We start from the raw sequence: 20,144 nt of genomic DNA on the forward strand, positions 1-20,144 counted from the left end.
TGGGGATGGGACAGGGTGTATCCTGGAGGTGGAGGTATAGGGGCAACCCTGGCTGCTTTGAGGAGTGTGGAAGGCACATGAGGGTCAATGAGTGCAGCAGAGAAGGGCCCTGCGAAGTTGTGTGTGTGTGTGTGTGTGTGTGTATGTATGTAGTATGCGTGTGTTTGGTGTGTGCAGTGTTTGTGTATATGTAGTGTGTAGTGTTTGTGTGTAGTATATGCTTGTATGTGATGTGTGGAGCATGTGTACTGTGTGTATGGAGTATATTATGTGGTGTGTGTAGTGTATGTCTGTAGTTTGTGTAGTGTGTATGCATGTGTAGTGTGTGTGTAGTGTCCGTGTCTGTATGCTGTGCATGTGTGTAAAATGTATGTGTATATGTAGTGTGTGTAGTGTTTGTGTATAGTATATGTTTGTATGTAGTGTGTGAACTATGTACACTGTGTATGGAGTACATGCATGTGGTGTGTGTAGTATGTCTGTAGTTTGTATAGTGGTGTGTATGTATGTGTAGCATGTATATAGTGTCTGCATCTGTGTGGTGTCTGTGTGTGTGTGTTGTATAGGTATAGGCACGCATGTCTGTCTTCCACTATAACTCTGCCACTTATTTTTTGAGATAGTTTCTCACTGAACCTACAGTTTTCAATTGGCTAGACTGGCTAGCTGGCCAGGGTACTCCAGAGATGCAACTGTCTCAGCCTCCTCGCAGCTGGGGTTCAGATGAACATGACTATGCCTGATCCAAACTCAGTTCCTCATGCTTGCAGAGCAACACTTTACAGATAGAACGCTCTGAAAAGTGTCACTTGAGGGGATGGGGGTTGGAGCTGGGGCCAGCAGGTGTGCCTGTGCTTATGGCTGCCAGTTGGCAGAAAGTGGGCACAGACAAGTGTCCGCTGGGGGGAAGCAAATGGACAGAAGAGTGAGTAGGGCTGGAGAACGGGTAAAGGCATTGGTCTCCAAGCCTAGTAAGTTTGATGCCTGTGCCCCACAGAATAAAAAGACAGACCCAACCTCTGCCTGTCGTCTTCTGACGTCCACAAGCACAGGCACACACTATGAACAACCACACAGAGAACAGTGTGGGGTGGTTTGTCCCTGTCAACTCCGTCAATGTTAGGATCACACTTCTGGGTGTGCCCATGTGGGTAATTTTCATAGGGGTTTAAGCAAAGAAGGAAGATTCACCCTTGACATGGGCAGCCCCATCCCAGGGCTGGCGCCTGAGTGTGCGACGGTGAGCCATGCCAGGAAACTTGGTAGGTTGAGCAGATTCAGAGTCCCCAGTACCCAGGCACCCACCTGAGACGGCAGGTGGCTCCCTGCTGCCTGCCAGATCCCTGGCCTGGAACACCTACGTGCCACACTTTCCACAGAAGGAAACGTGACCTGTGGTCATGTAGGCCAGAACAGAGTTCTCCATGCTAATGAGGAAGCTAGAAGCCCTGAGGGTTTAGCCAATGAGCTTCCCTTCCTGGACATTCCTCCCTACAAAAGACATTTACTCTCTGGTCTACCCTGAGATGGTGGTACACGCCCATTTTCCAAGATGACCAGTCAATAGACAGACTGGAATCAAGGACTGTCTCTCTCATCGGGAACCTCTATGGGGAGGAGCATGGAGAAGGCCTTCGCCTACAGAGCTGCAGCCTATGTCTCTCGTAGGAGGCCCCTCTGCACTCCCAGACAATCGCCACCAAGTTAAGGACAATCACCAATGAGGTCCACCATCCCACATCTGAGAGTAATAAAAAGAAGGTGATCTGGGCACCAGCGCGGTGGCCTCGGGGTGACGGGAAATTAAATGAGGACAGTCACAGACTGTCACAGTAAAGTCACAGGAAAGCTGGGATTGGGGGGGGGGGGCAGTGCAGTCTGACAGAGACGCAGTATCGGCAGCTGGGAAACTCAGCAAGTTTACATAGAGCAGAAACCAGCGGACAGGTTAGGGGAGCAGCCTCAGGCTAGCCATCTGGAAGGAGAAAGCTGTGGTTAGTATTTTCCACACACAGTCAACATCCCGACTTGGACCAGGGGGAACTGCTGCTGTTCTGAGACACCAGAGTCATACTTGACATGCTTACACCAACAATGCACACCTTACATCTTCCCCACCCCACCCCCACCCCGCATTCCTCTCTGTCTGTTTCCTGCCTGAGAACACAGTGTGAGCGGCAGCCTCACGCTCCGCGCTGTCATGCCTCCCCGGCTGTGATGGACTGTCCCTGCGAACACACCCTTCTTCCCTTAAGAGACTCTGTCAGATGTTTATTCACAGAGATAGAAGTAATGACTGCTCTGTACCTACATCAATACTGCTCAGCCTTAACAGGGAGAAAGTTCTTAGGCCTGGGTGTCATGGCCGCACCACACGGCTGACAGGACCAGCCCTGGCACCATGATAACTACACGCGACACTACACACAGGACATACACATGTATGTACACATCACAATCCCACTGACGGGAAGACCCTGAAGAGAGAAAGCAGAGTCAGGGGCTGCCAGAGCCTGGGCCAGGGATGATAGGAGATTGCTCAATGGGGCTGAGTTTCAGCTTGGGAAGGTGAGAATGCTCTAGGGATAGAGGTGAGGCTGGCTCATAGCAGCATGGGTTTGAGTTTATTTCACTGTGGTTAAAAAGGGGGGTGCTTTAGAGGTCCTCTCTTTACTGCCCCATAGCACTACCCCCATCTTCCTTCTGCCTTAGCCTGGATATGTCAGGCACAGCACACACGCAGGAGCAGTAGGCATGAGCGGCGTGGGTCTGTGGCACAGGTGGTACAGGCTGCTGCTTGTGCAGGCTGGAAGGGGACATAGGCCTATGGCACATCTATAGGTTTATGGCACATCTTCAGAAGCACTCCAGGCAGTGGGAGAAAGGCTGGCCACCTTCTCTCCCATGGGCCTTTCAAGCTGTCTTCCTATCTAATTCCCAGTTCAGCCTGGATGGGGAAACCTGCACATACTAGGGACACCATCCAAGGCACTCACGTTTTGGGCAATGATTAGCTCATGGGAGAAGAAGCTGGGTTGTTCTGCCTCTGGAACTCTGTGCATTCCCCAGCCGCAGCAGGAGAGAGAAAAGCTACTGGCTGCCCCCACCAGGAACCTGAGCTCTCTCTTGGTGGAGTCTACCTGGGCTGTATGGCTGAGCTCCTGGTGACCGAGCTCTGAGCTGCAGGAATTTCTGGCAAGCCATGTCCTCTCTGGAAGACCCATCTTCCAAATGGCCTATGAAAGGGCACCTGACCCAACCAGGTGTTCTTTAAGCCCTGTGAGGAGCCTCTGATGGGTGAGACAAAAGGGTTGCTTAAAAGAGCGAGAGCGGAAGCAACTGGAATGTTCTCTGAAGTTCCAGCCCCTGATTTCAAAGGATCAAGGAAGGACCTTGATGGGGGTGGGGGTGTGGGGAGAGAGTGGGTCCATTGGGAGGGGAGGGGTGAGAGGGTGTGAGCCCATCAGGAAGTATGGAAGACAAAAGCTTCCCTTTTTTGCCTGATGTATAACTAACTGTTCTCGGCACGAGGTCCCCAGTGTCCCTAAACCAAGCTACCCAGGAGCCCTCACGGCAACACTGGGCACAGACAGTTCCAGCCACACCGAGTCTACTCTCTGAGGACCACAGGTTTAGCATGGAACTGTCAGGGACTGAGAGGAGACCCGAAGGAACTTCTGGGATTCAGAGTAGCTGGGGCAGTGACTAGCTGGTTCCCAAAATGGCCTTCTTACAACCTTCCCAAGGTGATAGCCAGCCAAAAGCATGGAGGGTCAGTGTGCAATGTCGGCGCACAGCCGGTCCTCCCCAGCAGCCTTCAGCCCTGACCTTACTCTCTGTAGAGGAAGCAGCGCTCATCGAACAGAGCTTTCCCAGGCTTGTCCCACCCCTGCATCAGGGCGACCACTCTCAGGTGGGGGAACGGAAGCTCTGGCTCCCACATTAAGCTGCCTTGTGAGGTGGAGGTGCTTCTGTGTCCTTTGGTGGTGTTTTCATGCAGGGAGCCAACAAAACGTAGGAAGAAGAGATGGGAAGACAAAAGGAGGCAGGGAACGTGGGCTGACATCAACGAGGAATGTGGACAGCTTAGTTCCTCGGAGATAGGCAACGGTGTCCTGGCTAGTTTTGTGTTGGCCAGATCCAATCTAGTTATTTGGGAGGACGCCTTCATGATTGGCCACCAGATTGGTCTGCGTGAGATATTTTCTTGAATAATGACTGATGTGGAAGGGCCCAGCTCACTGAGACCTGAGCATGCCACAGGGAGCCAGTCGGGCCCGAGCCTGCCACGGGGAGCCAGTCGGGACCGAGCCTGCCACGGGAGCCAGTCGGGACCGAGCCTGCCACGGGAGCCAGTCGGGACCGAGCCTGCCACGGGGAGCCAGTTGGGACCGAGCCTGCCACGGGGAGCCAGTCGGGACCGTGCCTGCCGCGGGGAGCCAGTCGGGACCGAGCCTGCCACGGGGACCCAGTCGGGACCGAGCCCAACACGGGGAGCCAGTCAGGACTGTGCCAGGGGGAGCCAGTCAGGACCGAGCACCCCACAAGGAACCAGTCAGGACCGAGCCTGCCATGGGGAGCCGATCAGTGTTCCTCCATGGCTTTAGTTCCCACCTCCAGGTTCCTTCCTTGAACTTCTGTCCTGACTGCCTCTGGGACAGACAGTGCTGGGGAAGTGGGTGCCAGAAGAACCCTTTCTGCTCCCGGCTGCTCCTGGCTATGGTGTTTATCACAGCAATAGAAGCCCTAACGAGAGCAAGCAGCCTCATCGCGCGCATGACCTTCCTGATGGCCGTAAACTTCCATCCCATGGAAACACCAGTTTAGGGACGCCTAACGGAGACTGAGGCTAGATGCAACAGCACCCTGGGGACCCGCTGGACCACAGAGCGCCCCTCCAAGGCTAAGCCAGTGAGGCAGAGAGATGGCTGAAGTTTTACCTAATTCCTTCCTTTGGCGTTCCAACCCAACAGTTGATGGCCTGTCTGCTGAAAAAGAGAGACAAAAGTCAGAGGGTCCCCAGCAGAAGAAAAAAACCAACATTCAATCCAAGGGTGGCTTTCAAAAGTAATTATTATTTCAAAAGTAAGGTGTGTGTGTGTGTGTGTGTGTGTGTGTGTGTGTGTGTGTGTGTGTGTAAAACCTCCACATTAAATACGTACAACACATGTGCTCCTGGTACCCTTGGAGGCCAGAACAGGTCAGATCCCCTGGAACTAGAGCAGTTGTGAGCTGCCACACGGGTGCCAGGGAACAGAACTGGGTCCTCTCAAGCGCACTTAACCTTTGAGCCATCTCACTAGCCCATACCCACTTTTTAAGCCAGGGTCCAGTTATAGCTCAGGCTGGCCTTGAACTTGTGGTGCTTCTGCCTCTGCCTCCTGACTACTGAGATTAAGGGCCTGTTCTACCATGCCCAGCAGCTCGGGTGTTTTTGCTGCCGATAAATTCACTCTTGATGTTCCACCTGCTGGAATATTCTGCCACACCCTAGCACTCACTTCTTCCCAACATGCAGAGCCTGGTCACAACAAATCCCACACTTCAAACTTCTCTGCCATTCTGTCTGCACTTTGACCTCTGTGACCCCTCCTTTACCAGCTGAAGGCACCAAGCCCTGGGCCCTGGGAGACAGTCCCTACTGTGTCCCACATACAGACCTCAACCATAAGAGGCTGGGATAGATGGAGCTGGCTAGGATGCATAGAGTTGGTGTTGAGCCCTCTACCCTGGGGGTCCTCTTGGAAAGGAGACTTCTCACTCTTAACTTTGACACCTTCCTGACATCTCTGCCATCTACTGAGGGGTCCTGCTTTCCCGGGCCAGGATGGCATCTTCAACATCAAAGCCTGGCACAAGGGGGCACGGAGACAAGGGTTGATCTTTTAGTGACATGGGGCTGGGGTAGCAAGTTTGACAGCTCTATGGCCCTGTGGGGCTCTAAGAGTCTCTAACATGCACACAATGCTAAACTGACCATTCTGAGGACTGTCAGCCATAATTAAACACACACACACACACACACACACACACACACACACACACACAGGGAGGGGCGGGGAGGGACTCAAGCGAGCACTGCACCAATCCACCCTCCAGGAGGCTGGGCCCTGCAGCTTTCTGCTGACCAGTCCTTCATTCTGGCAGCTCCTGCGCGCTCAGCCAGCCATGCCCAGGAGGACAATTAATGCTGCTCCCAGGACGGCAGGTCAGAGCAATGAACCTCTGCTGCCATGTGGGTTTCATGCTTCCCAGGGCCCCCGTGCTAGGAAGTCCCAAGGGAGCCCTGTGCCGCTCGCTCGCTCGTTCCTCGCTCAGCTTGCGATGTCATTTCTGACAAGTGGAGACAGGGAGCAATCTGTGAGAAGCTGGCCTGATTCTGCCATTTCGGCCCTTAGACCCTTCCATGGTCCGGCCTAGAGAGCCACCCTGGCTATCCCAGGCGGGGGTGGGGGTAGGGGTGGGGGGTATGGTCTGCAGGGAAAGAGGCTGGGTGCAAATAAATCATGGCTCTTTACAGGATGTCGCACTCTGGGAATGAGGTTGCCGCCGCCAGCAGAACACCATCCCGGCTCCGGCGATTACCGTGACACCACGTGGGCACACGCAGGGCTAATTATGAAAGGTGTAAATCACAGACAGGGAGAGGCAGGCACATCACTCAGGTTTATTACCCACACCGTTTAGGAAAAGATAACCAGGCCGGCCTGCCTTCTCCTTGCCAGCCCCGCTGTAGGGTGGGTGAGTGGATGGAGGGGAGGGTTGAGCCTTCATCTGCAATGGAAGGGAAAAAAACCCGCCAGTCTCTCGGGTATCATTTTTATTTAAATCTTTTCATATCCGACTGAGTGACCTCACCCCTTTCCCAGGAAAATTAAGAAACATTTTGCTCAACGTATCCAGTGTACCTCTGGTTTGTATGTCATACGTGTCACCGAAGGCCCCGTCACCCACAGGAGACGCTGTCATTGCTATTAACTGGTATCATTCATTACCAGCTGGAGACCAGCTCAGCAGGAGTCATTTGCTTTCCGTTTTCCCTTAAGGCATTTGCAAATATGCTTCGAGGCTAAGAGACGCCAGTGCGTCTAATAAATAAAGCAAAATAATTAATAGCCCACTCGGTCTGGAGACTGTCCCCACCCGCTCCTGTGCTGGGTGGCTGAGTTTCCTTCCATCTCGTCTTTGCAATACGCTGACTTACAGACAACGTGGCAGCGGCATCCGGAGCTCAAAACCGGTGAAAACCAGGCTGGTGAGTCGGCCGGTAAAGGCACTCACCACCAAGCCGGGTGACCTGAGCTCTCTCACCAGAGCCCACATGGTAGATGGCAGGAACAGACTGCCTATGTCAGTCTCTGACCTCTGGATGCCATGTGCCTGTGGCATGTACACTCCCTCCCCCACACAAAATAAAAACGTCCAATTTTACAGCAGTTAACATGGGCAAACATTGGTCTCTGAACCAACATGCTCTCGTGGGCTCCGTGTGCGCAGCCCAGGTGTGCACAGTGAGACTGAGCACATTTTATGTAACACAGAATAAAAAGAGGAATGGGAGGAAAGGGCAGGATGAAGCTGCCCTGGTGACACCCAGTGCTGACCAGCCATCGAAAGCCAAGAACACAGGAGGATGCTGGAGACTTCGTGTTATGAGTTGGTGGCATCCCCGGGTCTCTATCATGATACCTTTCAGAATGAAGCCACACAGCTGTCAAGGCCTGGCTGGCACATGACACTCGCCAGGGGCACAGGGTAGGAGGAGGGGGCAGGAGAGAAAGGAGGCTGACGCTCCACAGGGGCCACGGCATTAATGTCCCTTGATTCTTGCAGGGCCTCAAACTCAGTAATTACCCTGAGGCCCAGGGCTCGCTGAAGTATTCTGCTAAAACATGGAGAAGAGACGGCCCCGGATAATCGGTTACTCCCAAATCACAGTCTTGCTCAGAGAAGGAGAGGACCCTAGTCCTCTCTCCACACCCAGCAAGGGGCCTACCCAGGCTGGTATACCTAGCAGCAGTAAACCCCAGAGAACAGCCATACCACATAGCCACCAGGGAAAGGCCAGCATGGCCAGGGTTATGAATGGCTTACGGGTCACTGCATTCTGCTGACTGGCCCTGCACAGGGCTCCTGTGTCTCCCCAGACCTGGGCCATAGACAGGCTGAGAGGGTGAGTTCCCTCTGTCGGTGACTTTGGCCCCGAGGCTCTTGGGGATCTCTACAGCCTCTTGGGGTTCCACTGCTTTGCAGAAACGACTAATCACCACCCGGGCTGGTAGTTCCCCAACTTTTTGTGACGTTCCCCTAGGCAATTTAAAAATGGAATGAATACTAATAATAATTTGACTAAATTTAGGTGTTCCCCTTAGGCACTGATTAAATTTCATGAACTTCTTTTCAGGTGTTCAGCCCAAATTCCCCCCACCCCACCCCCCTCTGCTCCACCGTCAGACTTCCTCACCTCCCGCAGGGCGGGCAGAGCCCTCCTTCCCAGGCGGCGGCACAGGAAGAGGGTCTCATGGAAAACCACAGCCTGAGTGTAAGATACACAGCCGAGGGCTGCAGGTCCTAGAACCTGCAGGTGTCCAAGGACCACCACACTGAACTCCTCTGACCAAATGAGGGAGGAACTAGTGTGGCCTCCCTCTTGGAGGAAGTGGGACCAGAAGCCAGAACCTCAGGAGTTCTGGGCATCAGGGCTTTGAGATTCCTTAGCTAGTCTGGGTTCACCAGAACCACCTCCAGGGGCTTCCACAGCTCCAGACAGCAAGCACACCTCACTGGCTCATCTCAACACACCTTCACTCTCCAGTGACACTCCTGTCCTCCCAACTGGGACCCAAATGGACCCTGAGAGTTGACCTTGAGTAGACCTCCTTGTGCCAAGAGGAGTATGACAGGACCCAAGGGGGACAGAGCAGCTGTTGTCTGCCACAACCATCCCTGAAGTGCCAGCAGTCCTCTGTCTTCCAGATGGGTCATCAGCTATTGGTTTCTGTCCCTTCTTTCTCCCCTCCCTACACCCCACTCCTTTCTTAGGCAGTATTGGAGATGGAGACAGTACCTTACCAGGTGTCTTAGAGTGTCTGTTGCTGTGATAAAACATGAAAATCAAAGCAGCTTATAAAGGGAAGCAAGTTTACACTGACCCACACAGACAGCTGCAGGTTCACACTGACCCACACAGACAGCTGCAGGTTCACACCGATACACAGGTAAAGCTGCAGGTTCACATCGATACACACAGACAGATGCAGGTTCACACTGACCCACAGGGATAGATGAAGGTTCACACTGACCCACAAGCAGGAGGCAGAGAGCACACTGGGAATGCTAGCAGCCTTGAGACCTCAATTCCCACCCCCACTGACACTCCTCTTGCAACAAGACCACACCTCTGAATCCTTCCCAGACAGTTCCACCATCTGGAGTCCAAGCATTCACACATATGAACCTATGTGGGCCACTCTCAAACAAATCACCACCCCAGGGAAGTGCTCTACTCCTGAGCTACCTTCCCAGTCCCCTACCTCCACTGCCTTTTAAAGGTTATTTTTACTTAAAAGTTCTTTTTATTTTGAGACAGTGTCTCAGTGTGTTTTCTGGGCTAGCCTCAAACTCCCCGTGTAACCTAGAATTCAAACTTGCAATCTTCCTGCTATACCCCTCCCAAGAAGCTCAGATCATACGAGTGTCACTGTGCCCGGTTCATGCCCTTTTCAAATCCATTCACACACTTGACCGGGCAAGTTGAATTTTTTATAGACCACATACGCATGAAGCACATAAGAATGGCTCCCACTCAGGAATCTCTTCTCCCTCCTCCTGTCTTCCCCCACCCTCATCTCGACATTCCCTGGGCTGGTTTCAGGACTGACAACAGTCTCTAGGCACTGAGATACTGCCTGGCTTGGCTCAGAGCATTTAGGAGCAACCAAGACAGGGACCGAGGCTAATAGAACATTCTTAGAGAAAGGCGGCTGTGTGACGCACAGGGTGGTTCCCAGAAAGCTGGCTCCTGGGCCATTCCAAATCTGAATGTCGCTGCAGTGTACACAGAGAAAAAGTCCTGTGTCAGGGGAGGCTTTGGGTGCTGGGGCAAGGTTAGCACTCTTCTTGGGCACAAATGTTCCCAAAGAAGACAGCAATTGAGAAGCAAGCAGGCCCATGCAGAGCGGTCAGTTGTAAAGAAATGCAAAAGAAGGACCCGAGTGCCCCCCCCCCTGCAGGAGAGCTATGAGTTTGAGGGTAGTTTGGGCTATAGCATGAGACTGTTTCAAAAACAGATAAAGCAAAGAGGAAGCACAAATAAATTTTACCCACTCTCTGAGCAAAGCTGAGCCAGTGTTAGACATCTACCACAAAGTGGGGGTTCCTGGCCCTGGGAGACATGCGGCAGCCACACCTCCAGGGGCTACCCCTCCTCAGCTGTAACAGTGAATATGCTCGGTCACTCAGACAGACACAAGATGATGTGGCCCAGAGCTCACTGACTCCTGTCTTTTCATCACTAGGTTTGGTCCAACTGGGCCTTACCCTCGTAATCCATCTCCAGCAGCAGGAAGCACGTGACTCTGCAGGACACACAAGCCTAACACACATGCTTGAATGCACGCACATGTAAGACAGCGTCTCATGGGATTGCCATGGGATTGCCTCAGCCAGCATAACCGGGACAGGGTCCCATCAGCATCTCAGGATGCTGTTTTAAAACCCTTACAGCAGACAATGTAATGATGCCTGAGGTGTGTGGTCATGGCTGTGTGTAGATAGATAGATAGATAGATAGATAGATAGATAGATAGATAGATAGATAGATAGGCAGGCAGGCAGGCAGGCAGGCAGGCAGGCAGGCAGATCGACCCTAGGTGTGCACGGGAGCTTGTGTGTGTCTCTGTGTGAAGCTATCTATCAAAGCTTTAGATGCACTCACAGGCTGTGCACGTGTGGGTGTGTGACTGTCATATCGTCGTGAACATCTGCAGTTCTCCACATCCAGAGCTCAAACTGCTTAGTTACCTGGCAACCATCTCAGGCTGGAAGTGCCCTGCCCTGGCCTGTGTCTCTGGAAACCAACAGAGGAAGAATCTTACCTGTGGGCAAGCTTCGACACAGACGTGGCTATTAAAGACAAGCAAAGAACCGAAGGCAACTGGATGCCCACAGAAGGGGCGTGGCCAAGTGGAACACCACACAGCGAGATGCTCCATAGACACGAAGAAAGATAGCCAGGGAGAAGGCAAGCAGCATGGGGGTGGGGTGGGGGGGAGGAGTACAGTCACTATAAAAAAACATGGGCATATTTATGGGGTTAGGGTGTTGTGGGATGCAGGTGCCATGGGCCCAGGCATAGCCCCTCAGAGGAACTGTTCATGCCCTCGAGCAACAAATACTTGTGTAAGAATTATCACAGTGCACACATACATGTGTGTGCACGTGTGCACACGCGCGCTTGCACACACACACACACAGGCACACACGGGCTGGGGAGATAGCTCAGTCAGCAAAGTACTTGGCACTTGAGCAGGAGACCCTGCATTCTGATCCCCACCACCCACGTAAAATGACAGGCCATCTAGCACAAAGGCACAGGAGGGTCCCTGGGGCTGACAGTAAACTCCAGGTTCAGTGGAAGACCCTGCCTTGAAAAATAAGACGGAAACACAGGGAGATGCTGAGTCAGCAAAACGCCTGCTGGGGGAGCAGCAGGGGCAGAGTCTGGAGCCTCAGGTAGAAGGCCAGACCTGGCAGCCCACGGTAGCTCCAGCCCAGGCTAGGCATGGAGACATATTGGCAGCCTGCCTAGCCAGACAACTGAGCTTCACGTTCAGCGAGCGACCTTGTCTCTTAGTGTGCAGAGCATACAAAGACAGGAGACAGCAAAGGGAGATGCCAGGTATGGACCGCTGACCTCACATACAATTGTGTGTACATGTCTGTACACACACAAATATACGTACATGTATACTCGTACACTACGTACCACATACACATCTATCCACATACCACACACGTTTACACAGGGAGCACATGCAATGCATAAATATATATACATAACATACAGCGCATGTGCGCACGCGCACACAGAAGCCATCAACCACAACAGTAAGAAAGACCAACCAATGTCACATCATGTAGTGTAGCCTGGTGCTGACTTCTGGTCCTCCTGTGTACTGGGACTGCCTCTATGCACCACTGTACCTGGTTTGCTTTTTATATTCTGGGGATGGACATGGTAGGCAAGCTCTCTACTCACTGAGCAGCTTCCCTGCCCCGTGACTTTATTCTCAACAGAAAATAAAATCAGGCTCAGTAGCCCAATAGGCCCCACCAGCTGCCCACCCTGGCATCCTCTAGACCATCAGAATGTTCCAGCTTCAGATGCTAAGCAAAGCACTGTGGCAGTGACATAGTGTTTCCTTGGGCCACTCTAACAAAAGACCACAGCCCAAGTATCAGGATGCCTCTGAAGGCCCTTCCTGCCACCTCAGCTTCCTGGTGCTTACCGACAACTCTCAGGTGCTCCCTAGCTCACAGGGCAGTGCTCCCATTTTCAAGTCTCCATAGGTGTACGTGTTTGTCTGTATCCTGTGAGGATAAACTCTGGTCCACTTCCATCCTGGATGACCTCATCTTCCTGTTGCTTTGACCATATCAGCAAAGCTCCTATTTTAAAGAGTGGTCGCACTCAGAGGTTCTGGGTGGCTGTGCGTTTGGGAGGGGTGCTATCCCACCTACTAGACACAGTTCCCAGGGAGGAAAGACATAGTCGATGTCTCCACCCTTGTTCCAGGAAGTGATGCGGACAGTTCCTGGTGGCATAGATCAGTCTGCCTCATGTGCCAGGTGGGGAACACCCACCCCATGTCCCGGGATCACGCTCTGGCTAAGATGCTAGCAGGCCAGTGTTGCCTGCCTTTGCGGAACCCATTCCCATTGCCCTCCATTCCCCCCTCAGACATGCGTTTCCGCTGTAAACTGTGCTAAATGCTATTTAGTAGCTAATTAACTTTCCTGTGAAGACCTCTCTAATTGCATGCTCTCCCCGGCTCTGCCTGGGTCCTAGGGGACCCCAAGCTGTCCGGGGGCATTTGTTCTGCCTGCTCCCACCTTCCCCGTGCAACTTCTAGCCTGACAACAAACTGTCAATCAAGGCTGTTGAGGTCAAGGGGGACCAAATTAGGTGCCCTCCACTACTGCCAAACTTGCTTGTCAAAGCTTAATTTAAATAAGAAAGCAAAAAGGTTATGAAAAATAATTTTCCCCAGTGAAACTCTTTGCCAGGCAGCAGCAGGACAGCATCCCTTGCTCCTTGGAACTGCCCGATTCTTCTCTGAAATGTTCTGCTTCTATTTCCACTGTGCTTGGAGCCTGCCATCCGTCACAGGGAAAGATAATCAGAAGATAAAAGGCTTTGATTAGCCCTCGCATACATCACTGCCATGCCAATTAGGGCCCAGTCCCCCTGCACGGGAGGCAGGATGTGGCAAAGGTAGGTGCTGTCTACTCCAGATTCCCCCTAGCTCAGAGCCAAGAACCTGGGTTTTGTTCATGGTTGCCAGATTTTATTTCTAGGACAATCAGACGTAACGGTCTTCATAGCCAAGTCAATATTGCTCCATCAACGCCGGACAGTCTGTGATCATCGCTGAGACAGAAACCCAACAGGAGCAAAGTCCTCAGCCCTCATCGTCAGCGCCACCATGCGGGTTGCACCCCCACCATGTCCTCTGCAGAGAAACAATGTAACCTCACCTTCCCGCCCCGCCCCGCCAGCCCCAGGATCCTTCACTAGAGAAAGCAAACCTTCATTTTGCCAAAGCTGCAGCCAGCCTTGCCTTTGACAGACAAAGGTCAAGGGTGTGTCCACCCTTGTGGTTACCAGGACAACCTTGTACCTGACGTCTTTGACAAAGGCAGAGCCACCATGGTGGAAGCATGGCTTTCACCTCAGAAAGCAGTATGCTGGATTGTTCTCGGTTCTCAGAGAGGGTTCAGCAAGCATCACCAACTTGGAAGGTAGAGTTGCCTGAACATAGTGCAGGGCTCCCTGGCTGCTGGGGTGGGCGTGGGAGGAGCTAGACTTTGAGGTCTCTGCTCTTGTACCAACCAACTGGTCTCTCTTCCCAAGGTTGCTCCTGAGGTGACCCAGGATGCACTGTGTGTTCATAAAGAGGTCCCAAATTTGGTAATGCCAAAAGATCAAGGTCCCAACCCCAGCTAATGGGAAGAATCATTCTAGACACAGAGACAGGAAGCAGGAAATGAGAAGGACTTTAAGGATCACTTTGTTTTGTTTCCTTTTGGTTGTTTGAGACCTGATCTCACGTAGCCCAGGCTAGCTTCAAAGTTACTACGTATCCAAGGACTATCTTGACTTCCTGATCTTCCTGCCTCTACTCCTGAACGCCAGAATACAGGTGTGCAACACTACACTATGTTTCCTGTAGCTTGGGGGATGAAACCCAGAGCTTTGTGAATGCTCAGTTGGAAAGCTACCAACTCAGCCACACCCCCAGTCCAAGGATGACTCTTTTTAATACAAAATAGAAAAGAGCAAGCATTTTCCCAGAGCAGGACCTGACTCTTCTTGAGGGTGAAGGCTGTCAGGGTGGGGCCTGTCCTTTCAGCTCTATGACTACAGCCTGGCTCTGAGAGCAGGAGTCTGGGAGCTTCCTAGGGCCAGCACCCAGGGGAAAAGAACCCACGCCAGGGCCAGGTTGAGTTCCCACAGGGCTCAGGCTCCTGGGCACAGTCTCAGCCCCAAGGGTTGGTGCAGAACGATGGCCATTCATGGAGATTTACACAGACAACTTTGTTTGCTCTGTGGGGAGGAACATGGGGTGGCTCTGTGGCTTGGCAGCACCGAGGCTGTAGGACTTAACGCCTGTGGGAGACCAGGAGAGGAGAATCTCAAATCTGGAAGAACTACAGTGCCCGGCAACCCCAAGCAAGGGTCAGGAAAAATGCTGGAGGACAATGACCTGGAACTTTCTTCTCAATCAAACACAACATTGCGCGCATGGTATGTGTACATGTGTTTGCACACGTGTGCACGCTTCTCTGTGTGTGCACATGGAAGTCAGAGGTTGACGTAAGGCGTCTGGCTCACTTTCTCTTCACCTCATCCTTTTTATTTAATTTAAAGACTTTTGTTTTCTTTTTAATTGCATCGATGTATCTGTGCTGGGTATATGCACATGACGGCACGTGCCCTTGGAGGCCAGCAGAGGGTTTTAGCTCCCCGGGAGCTGGAGGTACAGGCAGTTTTGAGTCCCCCAATGTCGGTGCTGGGGGTTCAGGTCCTCTGAACAGTAAGTGCTCTTCACCACTGAGCTGTCCTTCAGCATAATTCTGCTTTGTTTTTAAGACAGGGTCTCTCACTTAAGCTGGAACTTGCCGATTCAGTTAGACTGGCTGGCCAGCAGGCCCCAGGGATCTAGCTGTCTCCATATCCCCAGAGCTATGATTACAGAGAATCATCAGACTCCCTGCTTTATGTGGGTCTGGGGATCCAAACTCAGCTCCTTACACTTAGGCGGCAAGCACTTTACAGGGTCACCTCCCCAGCTCTTTACACCGATGCTGTTAAGTTTTCTCTGAAACTCTGTGTACGTGTGTGTGCGCATGTGTGAGTACATGTGTGTGAGAGTGTGCATGTGTGAGGACATGTATGTGTGTATGCATAAGTGACTATGTGTATGTGTGCATGTGTAATTATTTGTATATGTGTGTTCATGTGTGTGTATGTGTGTGTGACTGTGTGTATGTGTGTGTGCATGTGTGACTATGTATGTGTGTGCGCATGTCTGACTATGTGTATGTGTGCATGTGTAACTGTGTGTGTATGTGTGTGTGACTATGTGTGTATATGTGTGTGTACATGTGTGACTGTGTGTGTGTGTGTTTGTGTGTGTGCATGCATGTGTGTATGTGTTTGCACATGTGACTGTGTGTGCGCATGTGTGTGCGTGAGTATGTGCTTGTATGAGTATGTGTGTGTGTGAGTGTGTGCATGTGTGTGTACAGAAAGGGGAAGGGAGGAAGCCATGCATCCTTGGGAATAATTTTATTTGTTTTGAACGCTGTCCCAGTGACTCCTCGGGAGGTGACTGTCCAGCCCCAACCCCAGCCTGTGACCCTCAGCAAGAAGGCATCTGCCAAGTCTTTCATGCACTCCCCAAAACAACACATTGCACAAACAATTTGGCCCTGTGAGTCACTCAAGAAGATGGCTGGGCTCCTTGGCTCCAGCCACACTTATAGCCTCTCTGGTCCCCTGAAAATATTTTCCTGTGTCTGCTATAAAGAGCTGTGAGTCGGGGCCTAACCCTAGGGACTGTTCTTTGGGGCCATGGGGGGCATGTCTCCAAGGGGGTTGGCAGCAGGGACTGATCCATGTCATCAGGCTGCTGGATCTCAAAACAGTGGATGGAAGTCTCCCTCTTACTCGCTCTCCCTTCTGTGCATGAGAGAGAGAGAGACCCCACTCCCTCAAGATCCAACACCCTCAGTCTGTGGCCAAGAAGAAGCCATGAAACCATTGAAAGAGAAGAGTTTCCCTGAAACGACAACTAGGAGGAGGCGACTAGGTTCACAAAGTCAGCAAGACCCCAGTGGGTCAGCTGCAGCACCCTTCAATCTCCAGAGATCTAGGATTACTCAACAAGTGGGCCCCCGGGTGCTGCCCGAGGGGCGGCATCCTACCACAGACTGCTCTAGTCACACAGAGACGCGGCGGAGAGGCTGGGTGTGGTTTCTGAGTCAGCTGCTCGGCCATCACCATCAGGGGCACAAGCGATGTACTCCAAGTGAGACCAGGCTGCGCTCTGACATTCCGACCTGCTGTGGGGGAGCCCTGCTAAATGAAGAGCAGCCTCTGCCTGTTCCCTATGCTCCCCACAGCCCAGTTACCTTCAACTGCTGTGCTCTGTGCTAAGAACATGGGCTTTATAAACAGTCTCCCCTCTGTGGGGCTCGGTTCCCCATATGCTCAAGTCTCTCAGAATGTCACAGTGACGTCCAGAATGCACACACGCCATCCTGTGTGCTTTCAATCACCCATAGATTACCAATACCACCCCCTGCAGTGTAAATGCTGTGTAAACAGTCTTCACACTTAGAGGCTAGTGACAAGAAAAATGTCCACATGTGTTCGGTAGGAGCACATTCTCCCCCCGGGGAATTTCTGATGTGTGGTCAGCCGTATTGGAGGGCACAGAATCTACGAGGACACAGAGGACACTGTGCTAACCCTGTGGGTGGGCTGCTCTGCCGACTGGCAAGTCTCGATGAGCGCCATCTACAGGGCGGCTCTTGTTAGTGACAGCGCGCTGAATCAGCCAAGGTCTCAGGCTCCCTGCGCACCCAACTGGACTGAGGTAAAGGCTGTGAGTGCTCCCGGAAGACTCAAGGGCCTCACAGGGAGGTGTGGGTGATCTGGGGCTTGCAAACTTGGGCTTTGGAAACACAAAGGGTCAAATGCATCTGCGTCTTCGAGGAAGAGACGACTGGCTATCAGGCCAGGACTGGGGCACCAACGGCTGCATCCAACCTGGTCACCATCAAGGTCCTTCAGACCATATGGCCTCTCCAGCAGCCCTGGCTCACGTACCCACTGTCAGCTGGTGTGGTTGCAGGCTGAGGAGCCAAGACACAAGTACGCAAGTACTTTCTTTTCAACACATAAATGAACCGTGGCGCTTTAAAGGCTAAGGTCTGCCCTCATGCCTCGTCAGAGAGTATGGAAAAGATTACTGAGGCAAAGGTGGAGAAGGGGACTCATGTGACTCTCCCCATCATTCCATTCAGAATCCTGCTCTGTGGGGTGTCTGAGGTCCAGAGGTCAGGCTTTAAGAAACTGGGGGCCCCAGGCCTATGAGCTGTCTCCCCCAGTGCAGGCCTTCTGCCCATTGTCCACACCCAGAAAACCTAGATTGTATTTCCAATCTCGGAAGGTTATGGGAGAGGCTATTTTTCTAAGCTCATAGAAGCACTAAGAAAGAGCTACCCCTGGCCTGTTGGAGCTCTGAAAGCTCAGTGAATCCCAGGGAAGGGCCTGCTCTCAGAGCTAAGTGACCCAGAGGGAACATGCTACACCCACGGCTCCACCCCCATCAGGTATGCAGCGTGGCAGTGGTGGGTCAAGTGGACACCCACCACCATGAACTTTCCCTTTGAACACACTGCCAAGTGCTAGCTACATCTGCCCTTGGCTGGAGGCCAAGATCCCTTAGTGTGGTTTCCCAACGCTTAAGGTTCAAGAGTAATTGTTGGTCCGGGATGGCCTTGGTGGGAAAGGCAGTTCTCAGGGGACTGGGAATGGGTACGGGAGAGATGTGGGTCTATCGCTCCTATCAGCTGGTGAGCCTGACTTTATCCGCCTCCCTCTGTGAACACAAACTCACTACCTTAAGAACAACATCCTCACAGCCTGAATTTTCTCCTCCCTAGAAGGATGGATAATGAACGTGCATGTGAGCGTGCGTGCGTGGGTCCATGGGACCCAGGGCCTTGTCAGGCACGTCAGACAAGATCTGCCACTGAGCCCCACCCCTGGCCCTATATTCCAGGTTGTGGACCCGCCCACTGTTCTGCCTGATCACCCGATCTTCCACATCTGCTTCTTGTGACCCACGGGGCTGTGAACGTGGATGTGCAAGGCCAGTTGAACCACTGCTCTTCTAAATATCATTGTCCACCTCTTCATTTCTTCCTGCTCCTCCTCCTCCAACCCCTTCCCCGCCCCTCCCCCTCCCCTACACCTTCCTTCTTCCCCTCTCTCTCTTCATACTTCTTTCCTTATTTATTTTTTTATTTGTTTGAAACAGGGGCCTGGAACTCATTATGAACCCAGGCTGGCCTTTAACTAGTGATCCCCACTGCCCGAGGCTGCCTCCTGAGTGCCGGGATTACAGGCACGCACCCCCACACACACTAGCTCTAGTCAGGGTTTTTTTGGGGGGGTTTGTTTGATCCCTTTTTGGTGGTGTCAGGGATTGAACCTGGGTCTTGCATGTGCTAGCAGGCAGCCTCCTTCCCAGTCTGTGTCTTTCTTTTGCTCCTTAAGATATGTATCTATTTTATTTGCATGTGTTTTGCCTGCATGTACACGTGTGCCACACGTGTGTCCTGACACCCATAGAAGTAGATGAGAGCATCAGGCCACTAGAACTGGAGTTACAGGTTGTTGGGAGTCACTGTGTGGGTACAGGGAACCTGAGTTCTCTGCAAGAGCAACAGTGCTCTTACCTCTCTAACACTGCTATATGGACCATGAACCATCTACATAATAATAACAGTAAAAAAAAAAAGATCTGAAGGCAGGTAAAATATCTTGCTACTCAAGCATGAAGCCCAGAGTACAAATCTATAGGCCCCGGATGAATGCCATTCCAAACCAACACTGTGGGGCAGAGATCGGATCCCTGGAGCAAACTACTTAGCTAGATTGGCTCTCAGATCAATGAGAAAGCTGCTGCAATATCTGAAGAAGACACCCAGTGTCAATGTATGTGGGCCTCGGCACACATGTGCACATACGCACAAAGCCTGCTATAATGACACGCACCTGGAATTTCAGTGTTCGGAATCTATGTAGAGAGCCATCAGGACCAAGCAGGATCAAAGCCAACCTCAGCAACATATCATGTTTGAGGTCAGCCTGGGACATGAGACCGTATCTCAGAAAAGTAGGGGCAGAAGGCAAAGGTCAAGCCGGACAAGGCACCCTTGAGTCAGTGGGCCTGTCTTGGTGGGTCATGTGCCCACAGAGGGTGAGTAGACAGGATAGGAAGCAGGCTGTATTCAGCTGGCCACCCACTCCAGGTGAGGCCTTTGCTTTAGGGACAGTGGCCAAGCCAGTTTGGAACCTGTTTGGTCTCTAAAGAGGCAGGCTGTGGCTGGCTCAAAGTGTTGGGGACATTCACCACCACCCAAAGAGAAGGCAGAGGTGATGGGGAAGGAGAAGGCAGGCTTTGGTCTCAGCTAGGCCACAGCAAGGAGCCAGGGTCTGGTTCTGAGTCGTTCCACTGACCAAAACTAAGGCAGTTGCCATAACAACTGCCTGGGGGGGGGGGTGTCGTCTGCTGTCTGGACCGTTTAGTTTTCCCTAAAACCAACCACATGAAGGAAGAACAGGA

At 52.3% G+C, this 20,144-nt stretch overlaps 1 protein-coding gene and 1 long non-coding RNA gene across 11 annotated transcripts in view; both read right to left on the reverse strand.

The window, feature by feature from the left end:
* Window positions 1–20,144, reverse strand: part of Tbc1d16 (TBC1 domain family, member 16) — an 85,461-nt gene that overhangs the window by 27,364 nt on the left and 37,953 nt on the right. For 4 of the 10 annotated variants that reach the window (XM_006532695.2, XM_006532693.2, XM_030245741.1 and 1 more), the window contains exon 4: window positions 4,941–4,988. The exons of 4 other annotated variants lie outside the window; for them this stretch is intronic. In XM_006532695.2, coding sequence (XP_006532758.1) covers window positions 4,941–4,988 — 48 coding nt within the window. The remainder of the gene's footprint in view (window positions 1–4,940; window positions 4,989–20,144) is intronic. 2 more of the 10 variants (XM_030245739.1, XM_006532694.2) reach the window with 1 other exon arrangement.
* On the reverse strand, window positions 6,654–20,140 carry Gm11753. Its single transcript, XR_880347.2, has 2 exons — window positions 13,902–20,140; window positions 6,654–13,733 (listed from the first exon to the last, which is right to left on the reverse strand). It is a non-coding gene; the product is annotated as a predicted gene 11753 (long non-coding RNA).

Source organism: Mus musculus, chromosome 11 (genome assembly GCF_000001635.26).
Source record: "Mus musculus strain C57BL/6J chromosome 11, GRCm38.p6 C57BL/6J".
Lineage (NCBI taxonomy): Eukaryota > Metazoa > Chordata > Mammalia > Rodentia > Muridae > Mus > Mus musculus.